This window comes from Fundulus heteroclitus, chromosome 17 (genome assembly GCF_011125445.2).
Source record: "Fundulus heteroclitus isolate FHET01 chromosome 17, MU-UCD_Fhet_4.1, whole genome shotgun sequence".
Classification (NCBI taxonomy): Eukaryota; Metazoa; Chordata; class Actinopteri; order Cyprinodontiformes; family Fundulidae; genus Fundulus; species Fundulus heteroclitus.
In genome coordinates this window covers 662,710-684,964 of record NC_046377.1, presented here as the reverse complement: position 1 = coordinate 684,964, position 22,255 = coordinate 662,710, and the positions used below count along the sequence as shown (strand labels likewise).

General features: G+C 38.9%; 1 protein-coding gene and 1 long non-coding RNA gene across 5 annotated transcripts in view; one reads left to right on the top strand and one right to left on the bottom strand.

The window, feature by feature from the left end:
- Positions 1-743: 743 nt before the first annotated feature.
- arhgef39 (Rho guanine nucleotide exchange factor (GEF) 39) overlaps positions 744-22,255 on the bottom strand; it is a 47,053-nt gene continuing 25,541 nt past the window's right edge. Inside the window, exons 7-13 of one of the 4 annotated variants that reach the window (XM_036149216.1) lie at positions 21,423-21,551; positions 13,007-13,236; positions 4,254-4,342; positions 2,719-2,821; positions 1,866-1,963; positions 1,384-1,450; positions 744-1,283 (exon numbers count right to left, since the gene is read on the bottom strand). In XM_036149216.1, the coding sequence (XP_036005109.1) occupies positions 1,411-1,450; positions 1,866-1,963; positions 2,719-2,821; positions 4,254-4,342; positions 13,007-13,236; positions 21,423-21,551 (689 nt within the window). In that variant the 3' untranslated portion in view covers positions 744-1,283; positions 1,384-1,410. The remainder of the gene's footprint in view (positions 1,284-1,383; positions 1,451-1,865; positions 1,964-2,718; positions 2,822-4,253; positions 4,343-13,006; positions 13,237-21,422; positions 21,552-22,255) is intronic. The other 3 variants (XM_036149217.1, XM_036149218.1, XM_036149219.1) reach the window with 3 other exon arrangements.
- Positions 5,530-20,071, top strand: LOC118566615. Its single transcript, XR_004933147.1, has 2 exons — positions 5,530-5,711; positions 19,477-20,071. It is a non-coding gene; the product is annotated as an uncharacterized LOC118566615 (long non-coding RNA).

The following is a 22,255-nucleotide window of genomic DNA, read 5'->3' as shown; positions in this document are numbered from 1 at the left end:
TCGGCGGTTCTCAGAGACAGGGGCGGCGTGTTCTTCCCTTGGCTCAACGATCGTCCTTCCGTCTTGGATCTTCTTGTTTTCTGCTCCGCACTGCGTGTCTTCTGAGGAGACTGAGCAATGAGCACACAAATTACCTTTCTTTTATGTGTTGAGAGAGCCGTTGGGAAGTTGCAAACCTCAACCCACTCCCACCCCCCCACCCCCTCCCTCCACCAAACACTTGCACCAAGTCCCTTATCACCTCATAAACTTTTCACCCTACGCAGCTCTCCAGTCGAGTCAAAAGGTCTCGCTCCTCTTTCTCCGACCCCAGGCAGCAGCCTGGTTCTACCAGAGGTTTCTTCCCAAAGGGGAGTTTTTCCTCTCCACTGTCGCTTCATGTTTGCTCATCATGGACAGGTTTATGCAAACCTGTCCCCACAAACCTATCTCCACTCCACCACCAGTTTCAGGCCTGGGGGAAACATCCCTGTTCTCATATACCTGCTTATGCATATTAAAGTAAAATTCAGCGTTAATGTTCCCTGCCGAGGTCTAAGTGCCAAAGTCTCGCTAAAATTTTTCTAATTGTCTTTTCTTTCCGTGTCAGTTTTTCAGATTGAACTACACTTAGTTACATCTTTATATTAAAGGTAAACTCAGATTTGACCAGAAAAACACAATATAGTTAAAAAGCAATAGGGAAGAAAAGCGGCAGCAAGAAAAACCCGCAAACCAACAAAAAAATAAAATAAGTAAACATAAAACATCTAGGGTAGTTTTATTATTTTCATTGTTAAGGAAATTACATATATATTTGAAACTATGACAACAGTTTTCAATAGTATGTGAAAAAGCAAGAAAAGTAAAAACAGCAAAATAGCATGATATTTAAACAATCATAACAGTGTTAATATTTGTAGAGTTTCTGTTAAAAGGTAGGACTAAAGGTTAAATGCTACAAAGTGATAAAAACCTTCTGCACATCACATTCCATATCTGTTAACCAGGTTGTTTTGCCTGGATTCAAAGAGATAAAGAACCATTCAATAAACACAATGGGAGCCTTCAGGAAGGAGCAATTATCCTACAGCTTGTTACTGCTACATGTTAGCAGAACCCATTTTGCACATAAGCTCCTCATCTTTGGTATTTTAAAATCACGTGGATTAGACTGAAAGTTTACATTACAGTCCTCATTATAATATAGATAAAATAGATATATGCTCACTCAAGGTAATTAAGGTTGTGGGTGGGGTGGGGGTCGGTAGGTACTTATCCCCAGCGGTAGGTAACAAAAAGCTCTGCAGTTGAAGCAAACAAACAGAGGAAAAATACGTGGGTAGGCAGTACAGCTGCATGAAAATCAAAGAGTGCAACCAAGTTATAAAGGTGCAAGTGTACCTAGTTGTATGAGAGCGAAGAAATCCATCAGAGGATCACACAGCTGGAGGTAGAAGCTTCTTCACTGCTGGGCACAGGGAGAACATTTTCAATCACACACACAGTTGATCTTATCTACATATCAATGATTGTATGAATGTTAAAGAAAATTAGGTGCTAATTTCTTCCACTGTTTAGGTGCTGGATCAGCCAATCAGCTCTCTCTGTTTCCACCATCATCCCTGCTTAAGATGCTCTAAGGGTTGCTAAAAGTCTTCCTCACTACTCCTAACATTTTATCACTTTAAGAGCTCTCTTATGGCCTAAGATGCTGTGTGAATAAATTTCTAAGGTAAAATTCTAAGAAAAATCTTAAAATTCAGGAAAGATTTTTCCTAAAATGACGTCACTAAGAGCTACTTTTAATCTTAGGATTCTTTGTGAATACAAGAACTGGCCCTTAGTATGGAATGTTCAAAGAAGTGAAACTACAAAGAACCCACCTTTGCTGTGCGTCAGCAGACTGCTTTGTCCTCTTGGGAGCGCTGCACTCCAGCTCTGCCCCTGTATTCTGAACATTGTTGGTGGGATTAATGCTAGTCTGAAGAAAAAGGATTTATTAGCAAACTGTAAAGTGCAAACTAGTTTTTGACCAAGTGAAAAATCAATGTGCAGTTAAACCAAGAGCACTCAGGCATAGCTGGTCTCTTCCAGGTGACTAACATGACATAGCCTCAACTTGAGCTGGATTGGTGAAAGACATTTGTTCAGTCAGATTTTTATAGAATACAGAAAACCCGCAACGAATTACCAAAACAGATGTTCTTTTTGTTTAGGATTACTTCATTTGTATCTTTATCATTGGGAATAATTAAATAATTTCAGTAATCACTATGGAAAGGATATTCAATACAGAAATGTATGCAGTATTCAAGCATATAAATGGAAAGTTAAGCCAAAGATAATAGTGTTGGGGTGTGAAAAAGTTGCAAAAGCAGTCCTGAAAGATTTTGAAGAAGAATTTGAGTTTGTGAGATTGTACTTCATGCATAATGAGCCCCGATTAAGTACGGACTCAACATATTGTACACAGAAGTAGTTTTCTAGTGTGCTGCATTTCTGTATTAAAAATATACTTTTTATTGGTCTATTTAAAATTGTCTGAAAAACTGAATTTTACATTTTGTCATTAGCCAGAACCATCACAAATAACAGAAACAAACCTTTGAAAATATATATAGTTATATTTATGTCTATCAAGCATTTTCAAGTTAATTAAAATTACTACAGGATGACTTGCCACGAGAGCCTGCATTTCCACCAGTGAGTAAGTTTGTGATGGGCTTTAACACTCACCATGTTTCTCTTCCTGACTGAATTGGTTTGGTCCACAGGTGAGAGGACAGGTCTGCGACACGGCTCATCTCTCTGAAGAACAGTGTGTTTAGACTGCAGCTTCCTGCAAAGACATAATTTACAATTTATAATTTCTTTCACCTATTTGTGTCAGTCATAGAAACATTAGTTTCCATTAGTTCAAACATCACATGGATATAAGTCATATGCCTTTTCCTCTCCAAGCTTAAAGAGACCCATTAAAAAAAAAAAGTGTTTACTGCTGAGGTTACAACCATGGTGTGGGTTGCTCCTGTTTTAAGTGTGCGGGGCTAAAGTGATGTAATCAAATGAGCACAAGACTGTTGTGAGAACTTCTATGATACGACTCGCAGAAAGATTGGTGCTGCTGTGACCTAGTGTGTTGAACTTATTACAGTTTCGTCTTTCATGGCGAGAAGTCAAATTTTGAGGCTTGGCCAAGCCCACATGCTTTCATGTAGCAAAAAGCTTTTGATAACTTTTGATTCCCAATGGGTGAAGACTAAGTGATTTTGAAGTCTGTAACTCAAAAGCCGTAGGAAGAGTTTACTCTAATACAATACTAGTAAAAGAGACAAAATGGCGGCTTTGATTCAAACTAGCCAACTTCCTGTAGGGTTTGGACCATCGCTCCAGAAGACTTTTTTGTAGGTCCTGAGAAGATACGTATGTGTACCGAATTTTATAATTTTTGGACAAAGAATGGCTTGAGATTGACTGTTTTAGTGCTGCTAGGGAGCGCTGTGAAGGAAATAGGCCACGCCCATCAAATGTTGGGGTGGAGTCTTGTGTGGGGCTGGACTAGGATCAATCACAGTTTTTGGTGCATATCCAATGATCTACAGTTAGGCCCAGAAATATTTGGACAGTGACACAATCTTCATGATTTGGGCTCTGTATGCCACTACGCTGGATTTGAAATAAAACAACTACAATATAATTGAAGTGCAGACTTTAAGGTTTAATTCAAGGGGTTGAACAAAAAATATGTTTTCATAAACACCTAAAATAACAACTAGTGTCACTGTCCAAATATTTCTGGGCCTAACTGTATGTAAAAATTGGAGTCAAACGTAAGGTCATGGTGTGATGACGCACTTTGCCACCCGCTACTGCCATGCCCTCCAACAAAAACTATATCTGCTCCAAATATCATTGAAAATATCAAAAGCCCTCCAATTTTATAACCAATAACATTTCTGGGAAACAAGTGATTCAACAATGCGATTTGAAACGCTGCTGTCATGTCCCGTATGTTGGGTCTTCCACGCGGTGGTGATGAAGGCCATTAGTCACCGTCTTTGCTTGCTCCCTGTGTGTCGAGCCCATAAGGTGTAATTTAGATTTAGTTTAGGGATATTTTGGTAAAGGTTAGGTTTAGGGAAAGAGTTAGGCCATAAAATGAAAGGCTTGAAAATGAATGGAAGTCTACCAAAGTCAAGGCACAGTCCTCACTCAGGATTTTAAACAAGGATGCATATGTGTGTGTGTTTGTGTGTGTAACAGCTATATACCTGATGGCTGAGCTCAGACACTGATACCAGTCATTGAAGTCATCATGGTTGTTGGACATCAGCAGGAGTTTTGCTTTGGGGAAGGTTAGCTGGAAAAAGAAGATGCAAAAAAAAGTTATTGGCAACATGATGTCTAATGTTGGGTGGGAGCACCTGTCCTATCTTGTAAAACAGAATGCTTTCACACTACGACAGGCAAGTTTATTTGTATAACACATTTCAGTAACAAGACAAAGTGCTGTACATGAACACAACATAAAAAAGAAAACATAAAAAGTAGGGTGACCATATTTTCATTTGGGAAAACCAGGACACCTTGGAGTGTGTGTGGGGGGGGGGGGGGGGGGGGGGGGGGGGGGATCTCTGTTCCCATGCATAGAGATGTCTGTGGCATGCACTCACTTAACATAGGCCTACGTAATCCTACAATAACATGATATTTACAGTTGGTTTATTAAAAATTCTTTTCCGTAAAAGTCAACAGCAATAACTCCAATAACAAATGATAATTTTATTCAAAATTTATTTATTAAAAAATGCTTAACAATTCCTGTAATGAATGAATAGTACAATAAAGGCCTCCCATTTGTCTCGACCCGGTCTGAAAGCGGGGAAACTCTTTTATAAATCGTCGGTAAACATACATTTGCGCTTCGGCATGTTGTTGGCGTACTGAAAGCCACGCTATCTATCTTCTGATTAAGAACAGGGCTGCCCGCACTGACGCGGCTCAGGGATTACGTCACACGCAGCGCTGTGCGCAGTGCCCTAGTGCCTGTCAATTTAATGGTCCAATGAAGGTAATTTAAAAAACAGGACATTTCCTCACTTTCTAAAAAAAACCCGGGACGCCCGGGACAGGACGTGAAATACGGACATGTCCCGGGAAATACGGACGTTTGGTCACCCTATAAAAAGGAAAGCACAGTGCAGTGGAATAGTTAGTGGAAATGTTGAATAGTCAACATTAACATTCAAAGGCAACTCTAAATAAATATGTTTTTAACTATGATTTAGAGGAACTCAGGGTTTCAGCACTTTTACAGTCTTCTGGGAGTTTGTTCCAGATAAATGGAGCATAAGAACTGTCTAGGGCCAAGAGAAATGTAAACACAGACGGTATCTCATAATATTGAAACTGTAGCAGGTTCCTCCCTGGGGGCTGCCTCACAGCAGGACGTCTGCAACTATAAAACTTTAACCTGCTCTCTCATCGCTCTCTTTTTTGCGTGGGATGCACATCAGAGAGGCCAACATGTGCTCAATCTGGAAGTAGCTACAGTGCTTCTGCGGAATCAGACGTCAAAGTAAGGAACCAGCCTCTACAGAAAGCAGCTTTTGTAATCTTTCTCAGCTTTTGCAGGAAAGCTGATTCAAGGCTGTGAGAAGAGGTTTCCTGTGGCTGGAAGGAGCTCACCCATGCCTGGATTCCCACATGACAGATTTCACCCTAAGCTGGTGAGCTAGATTTTAATATAAAAAGTGCCTTGAGATGACGTGTGTTGTGAATAGGCGCAATATAAATAAAATTGAATTGAATAATGTTTAATTCTGCTCAAAACATTCTCAATCTCTTCCAAAAATGTTACAATAAAAAGAAACTGGAGTAAAAAGACAAAATTCTTTGAAAATATCATTCAGACTTCATTGGCAACAGTGTAAAAAAACAACAACAAAAAAAACGCTTCACTCATTTCAGATTTTGTTCTCACGTTTTGTCTTTAGGAAAATATGAATTGTAGTCAAATTAACAGCTTTCCCCCCATGTAGTTTAGAAGCTACATATTCATCTTTTTGGGGGAGAAATTATTGCTAGCAAAGGACAAAAAACACAAACAGATTTGTAGTCATATGGTTGATATTAGTTTCTTCCACTGGAGGCTTGTTTCAGTGAAAAACCTGACTGCAGTGTGAGCAAAAGAGACAGTAGAGGGCAGTCCAAATCAAGCCAAAACTACTTCTGAAAAAAGAAAGCCGCTGTTGTTTTTACAAGAAATGAGCACAACCAAACCTCAAACTGAAAACTGACACAGAAAAAAATAATTATAGTTGGAAGCAAAGTAAATTAAGTAAAACTGTTTTGTAATCAGGTGATATTTCAAGGAAGTAAAAACAATTTCCAGTGTGTAAGTGTGCTTTCTTTACATACTGACATGTCTTAGTCACAGTCACAGATAGTCAGCTGGTAGGTTGTAACATACAATTAATTTTCAAATAAATTTGAACAGGCCAGAAAGTTTATGAAGGACAATTTCAATACAGAGAGATGAGAACATTGTTTTTATGGTACACTTAATCAAAAAGATTCCAGACCTAACATCAACAAAAGTAATGTCTTATTAAAGACTTCATTGAGTCAGAAAGAGCTAAATGCTTTATAATATTAGGGACCCTCCCCTGCATAAAGAAATTCCAGCCCTACTGTAGCACTGTAATTAGGGATATGACAGGAAATATGATCCTCTTAGGTAGAAATTATTTTGTATAATAAGAACAGCAAAGCAAAAATCCTTATAGCTGAGAATAATTTAGCCTGATTATTTATACATCAAAGAGAATCTGTCAGGGATGTGAGAAAAATACTTAAGCAGTGAGGGGATATTAGCAGAAGGAAGAGAGAGAGCTGAGAAAACAGAAAAAGGTCAGAACAGAGAGAAGAAATACTAAGAAAAACTGTTGAGGGGACATAAATAACGTGACAAAAAAGAAGGAGAAGAGAAAAAACCCTGGAAATTTTAATAAGAGCTATTTTTTTTTTTTCAAACTTTGCATATAGATTGGTGTGACATTTACAGCTGTCAAATTTAATTTGCCTTTAATTCCTCATGGTCACGCACGATGAGAGCCCTGGAGTGGTGATAGCCCTTTCCCTTGAGCTCAGGTAGGGGCCCAGGATCAATAATGTGTCGTTATGAGAAATTATGTCGAAAGCTATTGCGTATGCATGCAGGGCATGCTAGGAAAAGAGGCTAATGAAATGCCATTTCTACCATTAGATAAGCTGCAGGGAGATCGCAACGTGGGCTTAAGGAAGATGCATTTGCTAGAAGAGCGGAAGAGATGGATCTGCAACCTAATCTGATCCAACGACTAGATCATTTTGTCTCTTACATAAAAAGGTGGGAATTTTATTAAATTCCTGGTAACAGTCTAAGCTTAACTCTACCTGATACTTGTGTAACACAAATCCTGACAATAATACGAACATGAAAGCTAAATCTTTTTTATCCTTAGGGCACAGTCCAATGTGAAGAATTAAAATGGTTCCTACAAGAAAAGCCCTTACCCGTAATGGAATTAAATAGTTGTCTGACAAGGGGGTTGCAAGTTCAATTGCAATGCTACCCTGCCACATGTAAGTGTCCTTGAGAAAAACACCAAATGACAATCCTCCACCTGCCATGTTTCAGAATGGGACTCTTATTACAGTTACACACATGCTTCTGTTAACACTTCTATTTACTATTTCTATTTGTCCATTTTCTTTACCATTAACCTGCCATGGGACCACAGATGAAAATTAGCCCTTGTGGCTAAATCTGGCATATTTACATGACAGATTTAATGGACTTATGTTGAATAATATGCACTATTCCTTATTAAATAAAATAAACCGCAACGTTTCTGTGCAAATTCTCAATTATCCAGGTCATCGCAACAGCAAACAGGCTTTTAAAATACAACAATAAAAAATAAACACTTAATTGTTTGTGCACTTCATGTAGCGGCACAAGGCCTGTCTAGTGCAAATTACCTTCCTAATAACATTTGTAAATAGCAATATAACAACAAATTTTAAAGAAACGTGAACAATCTGAATCTTGGTGTTTTTTTACAGCAGGTCATCAATGCAAAGTTCCTATCTGAGAACAACTGTTTGATTTATATATTAACCTTATTTTTTTCTACTTACAATAATGACCATCTTTTTTTTTTATCCTATCTGCTCCTTGAGGGAAACTGTCAAAGAGGTACACAGAGAGGAAGACGCGTGCACATACACAACCACACATAAAAAGAACAGTTGTTGCCAATCTACACCACTCTGTCGCATCTTTCTTGCGAAATGATTAATGACTAATGAACGTGTCACAGCGAGAAAAGAGCTTCTTGTTGTGGGGAGGAGGAGCAGAAAAAAGACTGACCATCGCTGAACAATATTTTCTGCAATGTTAAATGCTTTAAGCGCAGTGATTGTTTTCATGCGCATACAGGTTTCTTCATGGCAACGCATACACATGCAGCGGTGGGAGGTGGCCAGCTGGAGATCACACATGGGTTTTTAGACAGTAGGAAAGACGTTTTATACCGACTTCAAGTGTCTCAACCACCATTTAAAAACCAACATTAACGTACGAGTTTCAGTGAGTGAAAGTAAAAACCGGCCCCGCTCAGCTGCTCTGTTCTCAGTGAGAAACAGACGTGGTTGAAAACCAGTCTCACATTAACAGCCGCTCTCTGCCAGGGAGGCGGCGGCAACGTATGCTCGCCCCGTGACGTTAAAGCAAGGCGCCTGAATGCGCTAATGGATCGGCCAATGCATGCATGTGTATGAGCTAATACCGATACAAGACAAAAATGCAAATATCGGCTGATAATATCGGCTGGCTGATATATCAGTCGACCTGTATTCCAGACTCATAGCAACCCAGATCTGTTCCCCCACATTGGGACTAAATGAGGCGAGAATCGGCATCGCTCGCAAAACCAACAATTAATGCTCCATTAGTTAGACTAATTTACATTGCAGCGTGCATTAATTGCAGCACCTCTCTTCCAGCCTGGTATAAATACTGTCTGAGGACACCTGAACGCAGTCAGAACTGCCTCTCAGCTCTCCCACTCAAAAAGTTGGATTTATCTCACAAGTCCGACACAGATTGCTGTCTGCTTCTCATGTAAGTTACATGCTTATGTACATTTCTAAAGCTGAGAAGCGCTGGGAGCACCCAGCTTTGAGGTTATGTTCTGCGCTAGGCTGGACAATTAATCACATTTGCAATATAACCACAATTTTAAAAGACGCAACTTTATATATATATATATATATATATATATATATATATATATTATTTTATTTATTTTTTTATTTTTTAGGTACACTGCAAAACGGGAACTAAAAGTAAGTAAAATGTTCTTGAAATGAGTGCATTTGTCCTTGATTTGAGCAGGTAAATAAGATGATCTGTCAATAGAATGAGTATTTTTAGCCCTAAAATAAGAAAATTAGATATACTTCACTTGAAAAGAGATGATTGAGATGAGTTGTTCCTATTTTAAGTGCAAAAATATTACTCCATTGGCAAGTCATCTCATTTACCTGCTCAAATCAAGAGCAAATACAGCATTTTCAAGAAATCTTTACTTACTTTTTGTTCTCTTTTTGCAGTGTATGTTTTCTACATAGTAGACAGGGTTTGATGTATTACATAACTGAAAATTGTGAATGACAACCAAGCGGCTGCCTTTTGCCTTACAAAGAAAACTGTTTTGTAATCGAATTTAATTTATTTACAGCACTTTCAAAAACAATTGCTGTTGGCTTAAGGGCTACGAACAAAAATGACACATTACAACAATAATTCAAAGTTAAAAACATAAAAAAGATGTTCCGGTAATGGCGGCTTGCTGAGAGGATGTGTATGCATCGGTGCCGCTATATTGCCGTAATATTGGCTGCAATTGCAAATTTGAAGTCTGACTTCCTCTAAAAATTAGACTGTATCTTGTTAACAATAGAGAATGGTAAAAAAGATGAGTGTGCCGAGTGGGTTGGTGAAGCGGAGCTCAGGATATCTGCAGCAGAGGATAGCGTCACCAGTTTGCAAGCCAGGATCCAGGCTCTTGAAAACAAAAACAAAGATCTTGAAGGGAAAGTGCTGGATCTGAAGGACAGATCACAATGATCTAAACAGAGACTGGTTAACCTACGCAAGGGCGCAGAGGGAGAAGACGCCTGGGCATTCATGCAAAAGTGGCTGCTAGATGTTTTAAACTTGGCACAGTTATGCACCATGCAGACACTGGAGAGAGCACATCGTTTTGGCCAGAAAAGTACATTAAATACAGCCGCGCCAAGGACTCTTACCGTGAAGTTTTTAAAGTACAAGGATAAAATGGCTGTGATAAGAGCTGCCAGGGCAAAGAACAGATTCTATTCCAGAGCCAATTAGTGAGAGTCTATGATGACCTCGCAACCGGTGTGGACAAAAAACAGAAAGAATCTGATGCTGTGAGACACCAACTCCATGCTGTGGGAATACGATACGGCATGACTCCTCCTGCACGTCTGCTGGTGACACACAACGGTCAGTCTGGCATCTTTAACCAACCAACTGAAAACAGAGAACTTTGCAAACACCCTGAAAGCAGCAGGTGGACCCGGATCCTCACTACTGCGCGGAACAGCCTCCAGCTATTAGATACCTATAAATTAACGGAGGGTGGTTAACAACATTCAATGTTCTAAGTAAAAGGGGTATACTGTAGTTCTTAACATCCAGATGTTTTTCGTTTCTTCTCCTTTAAATAATTCAAAAACAGTGGGAGGCCCATTCAATGTTAGACATCCCGGGATGTCTGGTGGCATTAAAAATTAAAATATCTTCTTGGAACTGCAGAGGATTACAAAAACTGAAAAAAGTCAAACAGATAATGGCTAGGGAGGAATCTAAACACTCTGATATTGTGTTATTTCAAGAAAGTCACCTGCTATCTGGTCAGGAGGCTAAGGTTGGGAGGAGGTGGTAGGGCTGTATATATTCAGCACCTTTTACTTCAAGAGGGGTTGTGATCTTGATACATAAATCCATACCACCTCATGTGACAAGGGTTATTAAAGATGAGGCAGAAAAGTATATTACCCTAGAGGGCACACTTACTATGGAAAAGATAAACCTGATAAATATTTATGCTCCAAACACTGATGGCCCAAAGTTCTTTCATGATCTCTTCCTTATAATCTCATCTCTGTCTGGTAGCTATATTATAGCATGGGATTTTACCTGCACAGTGAATCCAGATTTGGATAGAAACACAGGGTTTGACAAATCTCATTCTAAAAGTAACACTTTATGAAGGAACTTAATCTGATAAGACATTTGGAGGGATATGAATCCTATGGGTTTTAAATTCTCCTGTTATTCAAATATACATAAATCATATTCATGTATAAATTACTTTTTAATTTAGGCCAATTTGTGACATAAAGGGACTGTCAATATGATAGCATCTTAATATCTGACCATGCACCAAACTCACTAATATATGACGACTTAAGAGTACGCAGAGACCCTCCCTGGTGGAGACTTCAGACTAGTCTCAGAAGTCATATTTTTCATAGATTAAAAAAATAAACATCTTTTTTTAAACCAATACAGATGAAATGTCACCCTCTTCAAGGTGGGAAGCCTTTAAGGCCTATATAAGAGGACAGATAATTTGTTTTACGAGTTATAAGGCAAAACAAACCTATCAAAAAATAAAGACACAACAGACAACAGAGATTGAGTTGAGAGGAAATATTTTTGAAACGTTATAATCAAACATCCACTGAAAACCTTTGCTACTAAGAACGCAGTAAAATTAACTTTCTGCCTTTAGAGCAGCCTCTTTTGCGTCTTAAATAGACATTTTATGATCAAGGCAAAAAGCCCGGGAAATTATTAGCCTGGCGCCTCAGACAATTACAAAATGAGAAAAATATCACCTCAGAAAAACCTCATAAATATCACCAAAATAGAGAGGGACAGATTATTGTTGACCTTTTAGAAATCAATAAAACCTTTCAGGCATTTTTTGAAAAATTGTACAGCTCCGGTATCACACAAGAGGAACAAGAGCAAACCTTTTTCTTAGATATCCTTCAAATGACAAAAATTTCAAAAGTAATGAGTGCAGATCTTGGTGCAGCTATAACAAAGGAAGAAATATCTATAGCATCAGATCATTAGAAAACAGGTAAAGCCCAAGGTCCAGACGGGCTGTCAACAGAATTTTATAAAAAGTCTAAAACCAAACTGCTTCTCCCTCTTTTTGACATGTACTCTGACTCACTTAAAAAAAGGAATCCTTTCTGCTTTATTAAGAGGAGCCCTGATAAATTTACTGCCCAAATCTGGTAAATAAAATGTGAAAAAATAAATGTGAAAATTTAGGACCAATGGATTTAAATATACTTTGCAAAATCTTGACTATTACCCCACATAATTGACCAGAATGGATTTATCGTAGACAGGGATTTCACATGAGATGACTGATGGATATACTTTATAATTTGGAAGGAAAACAAGACACTGCTTTGCTATCATTGGACACCAAACAGGCTTTTGATAGATTTGAGTGACCCTACTTATTTGAGATGTTAAAGAGATTTGGCTGTGGGAATAATTTCTGCCAGTGGGTTGAACTCTTATATAATGAACCACATGCTGGAATACTAACAAATGTGGTTATATCTAAACAATTTAAAATTAATCTGGGATGTAGGCAGGGGTGTACCTTGTCCCCCTTACTGTTTATTCTAGCACTGAACCATTTGTCAATGCAGTGTGATCTCATGAAAATATTATTGGTCTGACAATAGGCCAACAGAAACACAAAATTGCTTTATTTGCTGATGATGTCATTCTCTTCTTGGGAAAATTGGAAAACTCTTACCCAGCCTTGTTTACTTAATTTAAATATTACATGCTTAGTCTGTGGAAAAAACAACAACATTGTTATAGCAAAGGTTATAAGCCTTGAAAACTCACGCTGAGCAGGCCTCCGTGGCTCCTGGTGTGGCCAAACACCTTTTCAACAGCAGCATCTTGCAGTGGATAGGCATGCTGGCCTACAAACTTTTTGCCATTAGAGACAGAAAGTGGACTACAGGGTTTCGCCTCCAGCAGCAAATCAGAGAACAGGAAAAACATCTTTGGCTTCGTCTCAGTGCCTTTTGAAGGGACAATCTTCAGCCAACCCTCACGAATGAACCATCTTCCTGTGAAAAGAACATTTTTGTTAGCAAATATGTTGATTGCTTTCAAGGAGGTATTTTAAATCCAAAATCAAGACAGATTGAAAGTAGGGCTGTGACTAACAATCATTTTAGTAATCGACTTTTCTATTGAATGTTGACAGTCGACAGTTGTCCCTCAAAGAAATTCAGGAGAAGATATTTGGAAGGAAGAGAGTCTTCGGATCCAGTCAAATCCGTCTCATTCTCAACCAACTAGGCGTGACAGTAGAAATGACTTTTGGCACAACATTCAATTATGTCAAAACTGCCTCGAATTTACAGTAGTTATAGGGCATGAGCTAAAGTATCTATGAAATGAAAAGAGCTCATGTTAGGATGTAATATAACCTATAATAACTGGTTAACAGTACTGGTAGGCTCAGCCTGACGTTTTATTGGTATCTTACTGTAACTTCACTGTTTAAAGAGCTAACAGCTCCAGCATTTCAGGAGGAGGCTTGTTCAAGGTTTATAGAGGAACTCCAGAATTTAATTTACTGCCTTTTACCACATCTACAATATTTTTTACTACCAACACAAAATGGAGAAGCAGCCATTTTTGGGGGATCCATGTATGATCATGACCCATCTCTCACCCAAGACAAAACTTTATCCCACTTACTTGAAAGAGTAACTGACTTTGTCTTGACTAAGACCGCACACACATATTTTCCAAACACATTTCCAGAACACTCAGGAAAGCAGTGTTTTAAGAATATCAACAAAATGCAATGACATTCAAATTTCACAACTCAATGTTCCCAATAGAATATTGATAACATGGCAAATGCTCAAACTAAAGCTTGAAGAAAATCAAGGAACTAACTTTAAATAACATCAAGCCAGGCGCGGTTGTTTTGAGCTTAGCAGACAGGCGAACGCAACGAAAAGTGGAAAAAACTGCAGTACAAACAATGACTAACACAGTGAAAGTATGAACATCAGGGTTTCCCGCAGCGCTTTCTTGGCGAGGCGGCCACCTTGCAAACTCACGCTACAGCCTCGCCAACATAAAAAAATAAATAAAATAATAATAATAATAATAAAACTTGATATGCTTGCATGTTTATTTGAGGTTAACACGCGGTTCTTTATTGTTGCTTTCGCGCGTGCATATAGTGAATGGCAGGGAAAAAACAGGCAAAAACACATGGAGTTCTTGCCGTGAAGCAAGACCGACTCTCGCGGTCCTGCACGAGACTTCTGAGCCTGTGGGTGCGTGCCGAGGGCTCCTGCAAAAACAGGTACGGTATTTCCCCCACAGACCACCAGGGCGGCCGAGAAAACCTTTGATCGACCTGAAATGACTCATTTAATCATCCAAAACGGTATGGAGCACATTAATTAACTGAAAAATGTTGCATAGTATGCCTTTAAGATGTAAATGAGGAGTAATCTGATGGTTTTAGTAAGATGTAGATTTTCAACTGTGGAAAAGTAACTGCCGGTGTCAGCTAAAACACTTCCGGTTTCCACCGATACTCCCGAATAATGGGTGTAGGGCTGGGTTTAAAAAACATAAATCTATTGATTTTGCTTTGAATGACCAGATATTGATTCATAAGAGTCTTAATTGATCCTTTTAATCCATCTTTTCTTCATAATGCCATGTGAATTCTCACATGACGCAAGATCTCATCACCAAGTAGCGTGACTAAACAAGATGGCGGAATCATTGATAGCACCTCCAACAAACTCTAGCCCTAAGGTATGTACGATCTGATACAAGGAGGTGAAAACACAAGGCATCTCCCAAACCATTTAACAAGACATTAATATTTTATTATATTTGTTAAATGCAAATAGCTGAGTGACATGTACGCTGATGTGAAACATGGCATTGCAACGTCACTTAAATCAGCAGCAAGTTGCTCTTATTTGTGATTGTTGTACATTCAGAGCAATAGAATCATACCTGGCCATTACTGCTCACAACACTGACGAGTGGAATCTAGTATATCCTCTCCTACAGACTAGAGCAGTTGAAACCAGCCACATTGCCAGTAATTTATGTCAACCATTGTTTGAAGCAATTGGAGAATGGAAGCTGATAGACAAAGCTATTGTAACGGACAATGCTGCTGTTGTGCCAGTTCAGACGTGACAAAAGCGGGCATCAATTCGGGACGTAACGGACTGCGTTACCCATGATGCAATGTGGTCGAAATGGCCACCAACTCCCATCACGCAACACGGCAAAATGGCCGCCGATCAAGATAAGGTTGCTATGGTGATGGCTATAAAAGCCGATCACACACGACAAGCTTCCTTCTTCCCTGGCTTTTAGCCAACCCGAGAAGACACGCACAGCTGATTCCGTTGGGGTGATTCCACGCCACGTGTTCGATTGCTCGCTGGACCGAGATTTTTCGACGCAACGGTTATTCCCTGTTTTTTATAACAGGAGGTCGACTTAAATAAGTACTTTTAAATTCCCTCTGATCAAAAGACTGAGAGACGCCGCATCTCCCACTGATCGAAGAGGACCCCGCTTTGTCTGGCCAACAAAGCGACTGTGAACCCGGAGGAAGAAACGAAGGAGCTTCTCCCCCGTCCCGCTGCAGCCTGCGGTCAACTGCGCTCGTCAAGACGCGTCCAGAAAGCCGCATTACTCGGAGCGCTCCGGACCAGCCCCGAGGCACCTCAAAGTAACGGGGTCTCCCCTTTTATTTCTGTCTCACCAACAGGGTGTTTAGAAGTGCCTGGGCAGGCGGTAGAACTTTGTAGGTGTTGGTTAATGCTTTTATTCCACGACGAAGTTGGAATTATTTTGCTGAACATTTTCTTTGTATGTGCATGCATTTTACAATTGATTTGCTGTGTTGATTTGTGATCCATCAAGAACCCCGCCGTGGGTTACTGCTTCATTCCTCTCCATCTTCTTCCCTGCTTCCCCCCCTCTCTCTTTTCGCGTCTTCTTATCAATTTAATCTTTTTTTGTCCGAGCTCAAGTCGCGGGCTTTGCTTTAAACTCCCAGTTAGCTACGCCCTCTCGAAGCGAGGCATTATCCCATCAGCGTAAGCGTGGTTACGTCATTAGGACCTCCCCTCATACGTCATCGTAGCAGCCATCTTGGGAGGGTGACGTATATCTGAACTGTAGGTAGCTTAGCTGAACTAGCTTTGTGTAAGACATCAAAGCGTCCAGTGAGATTCCCGAAGCTGTTCTGTCTATCAAGGCTGATACGTGAAATGCCGGTGTTTCGAGGGCGGTGTTAAACAACTTTGAGTTAAGTTAAGATCTGCTAACCGCTCATTTTAATCCATTGTTTATTTTTGTTTGTTCTTTATTTCTACATATATATTTTTGCATGTTTTAGTTTAGTAATGAGTAAGAATTCCAAAGTTGTTTGAATCAGAGAATTACTGTAACAGGGAATTGCTTTTGGTTCAATAAAACCAACCACTGCGGAATAGACATTGTTTTGTGTTCAGTCCAATTCACAGTTACATGGTTATTCAGAAATCAGAGCTAACCTCCTTTGGAGTTAACATCTGATATTAATACAGAGACAATATCATTGGATGGTGATAAGGAATAAGGATTTAAACTCTAATTGCAGTTACATTGGGGTTCTCACAGCCTGCTGGATAAACCTGGTCGGTTAACAGTCCGACCTGATCATTTATTCCAGCATAAATGAGTTCATAACAGCAAATTAACTAATGCATTAGTGGCATAAATACTTACAAGCTTATAGCTAACATCACCACCATTTGAACTATATTTGTTATAGCGGAAATTTGAGTTGAATGATTTATTATTTAAATTATAATACCAAATTATAATTAATAATAATAATAAGCATATTCAACCAGCTTATGGCATAACACTGCGAAAATTGTCCATGTGGTGGAAACGATAGACCTGTCGCAAGTCGGCCGTTCCACACAGTCTCTATTTAGCTTCAAAGTCCCATCTGTGGCACGTTTGCTCGGTAGAGTAAGCAACATCGCATAATGTTTTCACTGTAACACCACAACAAGCCCAAAAATTAAAGAGAAGCAAAGGTTACTGGACCTGCCTCTACACAAGATGGTGATTGAGGTGGTGACACGCTGGAACAGCTCAGTGGAAATTCTGGACTGTTTCTTGGAGCTGCAACAGGTAATCTCTGCAGCAGGATTTATCTATAATGTGTTCTAACAGATCTTTGCAACTGTAATACAGTACAGACAATACAGACACGCTGTATTGTCTGTACTGTATTAGTGTTGCACCTCGCATATCATGCCCCCCCAGAGGGCATGCTCAGAACCACTGCGTTGAAAGTCAGTAAGAGCTGAGAAACAAAGGTAGAGAAAATAAGTATTTAACATGTACCTTTTCAACTATTTTCAAAGACAAAGAAAGAGAAGGCAAATTGGATATGTAGAAATTCTGTGATTCAGAGAGATTACAGGAATATCACTACCTTTTCCCAGTGCGACAAGCTCACATTTGAATCAGTCCTCAGGGGAAAACTTTACAGCCTGCAGAATCCCTTACTCAGAGACAAATATACTGACAATCTGATACATGACACTTTGAAATTATAATTTCAAAGTGTCATGCTCTCTGTGATGTTATGGCATTTTTAAAATGTTTTTGTTAAAATGTCTTTTTCTGTGATGCAACTGCAGTACAAAAATGACTCCTTTTTTGGGTCTATAAGGGTGTAGCTAAAATCTATTAGAAAGCCTCAAAACACCCCAAGCTACAGCAGCTAATATGAACCTTGAACAGGTCAATTTTATTCTCAATCAAGATATTTCTAATATTTCTGTTGACGTGATTCACAAATGAACATATGGAATAGAACACACTAACAGTTTCCCTACGCTCTCAATTCTTTTCAGACTGACTTTGGGCCAAATACTGATGAGGTCATAATGTGGGGTATTTTAACATTCATGTTGAAACTGAAAGTGATAGCCTAAATGTTGTTGTTAATGATTTCCTCTATTTAATTGGATTTGCTAAAAATATTCACAAACATACTCACTCTATGGACCTTTCGTCGAGTGTATTCAGTATGAATGTTTAAAATGACTTCTTCACAGTTCCATCCTGTCAGACAATTTCTTTAGGAACTCTGCGTTTTATATAGCCAATTACAATTGATCTGAGAGCATTTCATATTAGTAGATCTTTAACAATTTTTAGAAATATAGCGATGGCCTAGTTTTTTTGAGCAACACGCTTGCACTCTGAGAAGGTCGCAAGTACCCGGTTCGATCCAAGTAGACTGCCGCTATCGGTCGCTGAGTAAGGCCCTTAGCCCCAGATAGCTCCCCAGGCGCTATAATAGCTGCCCACTGCTTCCTAAGGGATGAGTTAAATGCAGAAGACAAACTTCATTGGAATGCACAATTGCAATGACAAATAAAGATTTATTTCTTTGATTTGGTCAGTGTCACCAGACAAAAAAGTAGAGGAAGCAACATAATATTTACCTTAGAAGAAAAGCAGTCTATTGTCTAGAAAAACCTTTTGTCAAGCTTCCAGAGCATATTTTTCTTCATTAAAGCAGAACAAGAATAGTCATGCGTTTCTTTTCATTACAGCAACTGGACTGGACAGATGCACAGCTCTGTTGCTAATGACCCACAGCAGTTGTATTATATTTGTACGTTGGAACAGAATTGACCTCTCTTCTTTCTCATTTGCTCCACACTTAAGTTTGAACCTGGCAATTTACATAAGATTTCTTAAAATTAGACACTTCCAAAGAGCTTGTAGTAAGTAACTGAATTTATATACTGAGTTGTAGGTAAAACTAATGATTTCTCTGATACAAGTTAAAGTTAACCAGATTTCTAACAATTCAACAAACCCAAGCTGCAATTACAAACTATTAAAGCTTTGAAAACTACAATTTCAGTTTTTTTTCCAAAACCATTTGTGACCGGAAACAATAAAATAAACACACACAAATGTGACTGAAATTTTAAAAAGAAGACTTTGGCAGGTGCAAGGAAAAACAAACTAAACAAAAATCATACCAAATAAATAGTAAATATATATACTTTTATAGATATTTATAATACTTATAAAGTCAGTACATCATATTTTTATACTGAAGAAAGAAATATTGGCCTCATCTGATAAGACACTGTGTATCAGTCCAAGTGATCTAGACTGAGTCCCACAATTTCACCTCTACTGTCCTCCAGAGTTACTTAATATGTTGGAGCTTCTGATCTGTAATAGGTACTGTTTCTCTTTCTCCTACATTAAAGGTGGTGATGGTGAGGACGAAGGAGATTGGGTCGGCATGAGGTTGCAGTGGGGGAGGTGCTGCTGCACCTCTGAAGTCTGCCTGGTGGGACTGGGGCTTTCTTTTTGTCAAAAGGGAGCCCATGCGTGGCAAGAATTTGAGAGCATGGATGAGTGGAAAATGCTAGAAAAAGACAGATGAGTTAAATACTCATCGGTCTTGAGAAGGTTATACCACAAAGTTTACTAAAATGCAACATAAACAAGTACACACACACACATATTCTGGCTTTCTTTTATCTTCTGGTCTGCAAGGCGAAGCTGGAATGTAATTGGTCCTGGGGGAGATTGGTAGGGTGAGTAGCACTACAATGAGCCTAGGTTCTCCTGAGGAAAAACAAAAGGGGAGTAGCAGGAAGAAAAGCCGCACCATTCCAGAAAGCACTGAATGAAGCACAGCTATTAAATAATAATTAAAAAAAAAACAACAGAAAGCAGGTAAAGCGTAAAGATACATTGATTCACTGATTGAAAGACTTCCATACCTTGTTTCTACTAAAAGTATTTTCCAGTGATTAAAGCTATAGGCCCACAGGCAAGTGTTGTAGAACAAAAAAATCCAAAAGAGTTCGATGGTTATGGTATGTATATAATTTTAACCACATATATACCATTTTCTCAGTTTATCTTCACAATTGTGTTTAGGCCGGTGGATGAAAATACACATTTCTTTTCCTTAAATCAAGAAATACTAAAAAAAAAAAAAAAAAAAAAAGGCAGCCGAGAACTAGGCCTGTCACAATAACAAATTTTGCTGGACAATCATTTTTCAAAAATTACTGCGATAAATCAAATTATTGTCATTTGGGGAAATTTTTTTAACTAATGTCATAATGGCATAATAACACAAGTATATCTTCTCGACCTACTGGCTCAGACAAATTAAGCTGCTGGTGTCATTCGGTTTAAATCCAAAAAACGGCACCCTGCAGCGGTCGTGTTTGGCTTTGACACCAGTTTAATATCTTTTCAAACTAGCGCTTCCTAAGGAGACTCTCACGTTAACTTCGAGCCTACCTGACACAAGTTGGGTTTCCTTGCCGTTAGGCTTTACTCACCCGCCCCCCTTTGAGCTAATAACCTTTGTTTTTATAACCTTAGTTATTATAACCTTTGTTATTAGCTCAACGCACACTACGTTTACGCTGCGCCCCTCCTTCGAGCTGCATGACGCAACGCTCCTCAAGCCACCTACCCCACTCCACGGTTGTGCGCACATCTCCTGCAACCCACCACGACACCTACAACCAGGATTACCCCATTTTCTGGGGGAAATCCTGATAAAGTGAGAATTTACATTGCAGTTAATGAACTTAGGAGGGGTGAGTCAGCTTGAAGACCTAAAAAAACAGGACTCTGCTGAAGGGATTTAGTACATTAACTGTGGAAGTTTAAAAAAAAATGTTTCAGTGATTCTTCTTCTTAAATCTTGTAGCCAGCTAGTTGTACTGTATGCAAACTCCACTAATAACAACAAAGCAGGACGAAGATCTGTGGCTTTTTTTTTTTGATATCTTAAACTGTATCCTGGAATAGGATACAGTGTGAAATATGCATTTTTTTCCTCTCCCTCCCCAAATGTGGCTCCATCATTCCAGAGAGTTAAAGGCAGCGCACCTATGGAAACTGCTTCAGGCAGGGTCCTCGGCAGCAAGGCATCAGTCAATCGTTAATGACCCCCGAAATGTTTGTGATGTATGTGATGGACAGTTGTACTGGAACTGTAATTTCCCTCTGGGATTATTAAAGTATTTCTGAGTCTAATTCAAACTGCTTTGGGAATAAAACTACAATTGTCATGGCCAAAAGTTGGACAAAAGATTTTGAGCAACAGCTACAAAGCTAGGTACAGAGGAAATGGAGGCAATTCATAAAGAAGATGAAAGGATAAGCAATTAGAGGATCCAACCTGGAGCCAACACCCGTGTCTTTCGCCCTTTCAGCAGTTTTTGCACTCTGCAAAGCTGCTGGTGGTTCTCATGGCGCTGAGCGTTGTCATGGATGCGTTGGGATACTTCACACACGGCAGCTAAGGCCTCTGGAGCAACCAAACAAAGTCAAACACAAATGTTTGTATTAGGATGTTGAACAAATTGTGAGTTGAGTTCTTTCTGAATCAAAATGAATAAGTAAACATTGTGTGCGTATGCAAAAATGTCATTATGGTAACACATGATGACAGTAAAGATTCTTGATTCTATACACAATTATGTGCAAACTGAATGAGCAAAAAAGTTACCAAAAATATTTTAGTAAAAAATGACAACTAAGGTCATTTCAATATTTCAATAGCATGTAAAGCAGTAAAGGAGTCCAGATAAAATCCCTGTAGCACATTAGCATATTGACTGGTATAAAAGAGTTAAGGATGTATTCTAGGCCATTATCCATTTCCGTTTGCAATTTTTACTTCCAGAGAGAGGCTGGACGATAAATCGATTAATTCGGATTTACTATTATTTAAGATTAAATTTTTGGAAAATCTGGATTTTATTTTGGAAATGGACTAAATGGGCTTCCATGAAGAGAATAGCATGCAATGCTGACTATATGTTTAGGATGATATATTGTCAAAATATTGTAAAGAGGAAACCTTTTTGTTACCATAAGATGAGACACTTTAATTTATTCATTTACTTAAATAAGTTACTTTGAAGTTACACAAGTGAAGTGAAGCCTGTTCATTGTGTAATAGCACTAGCAGCTAACATTTTGTTATATTTTCATTGTTAACAATGGCAG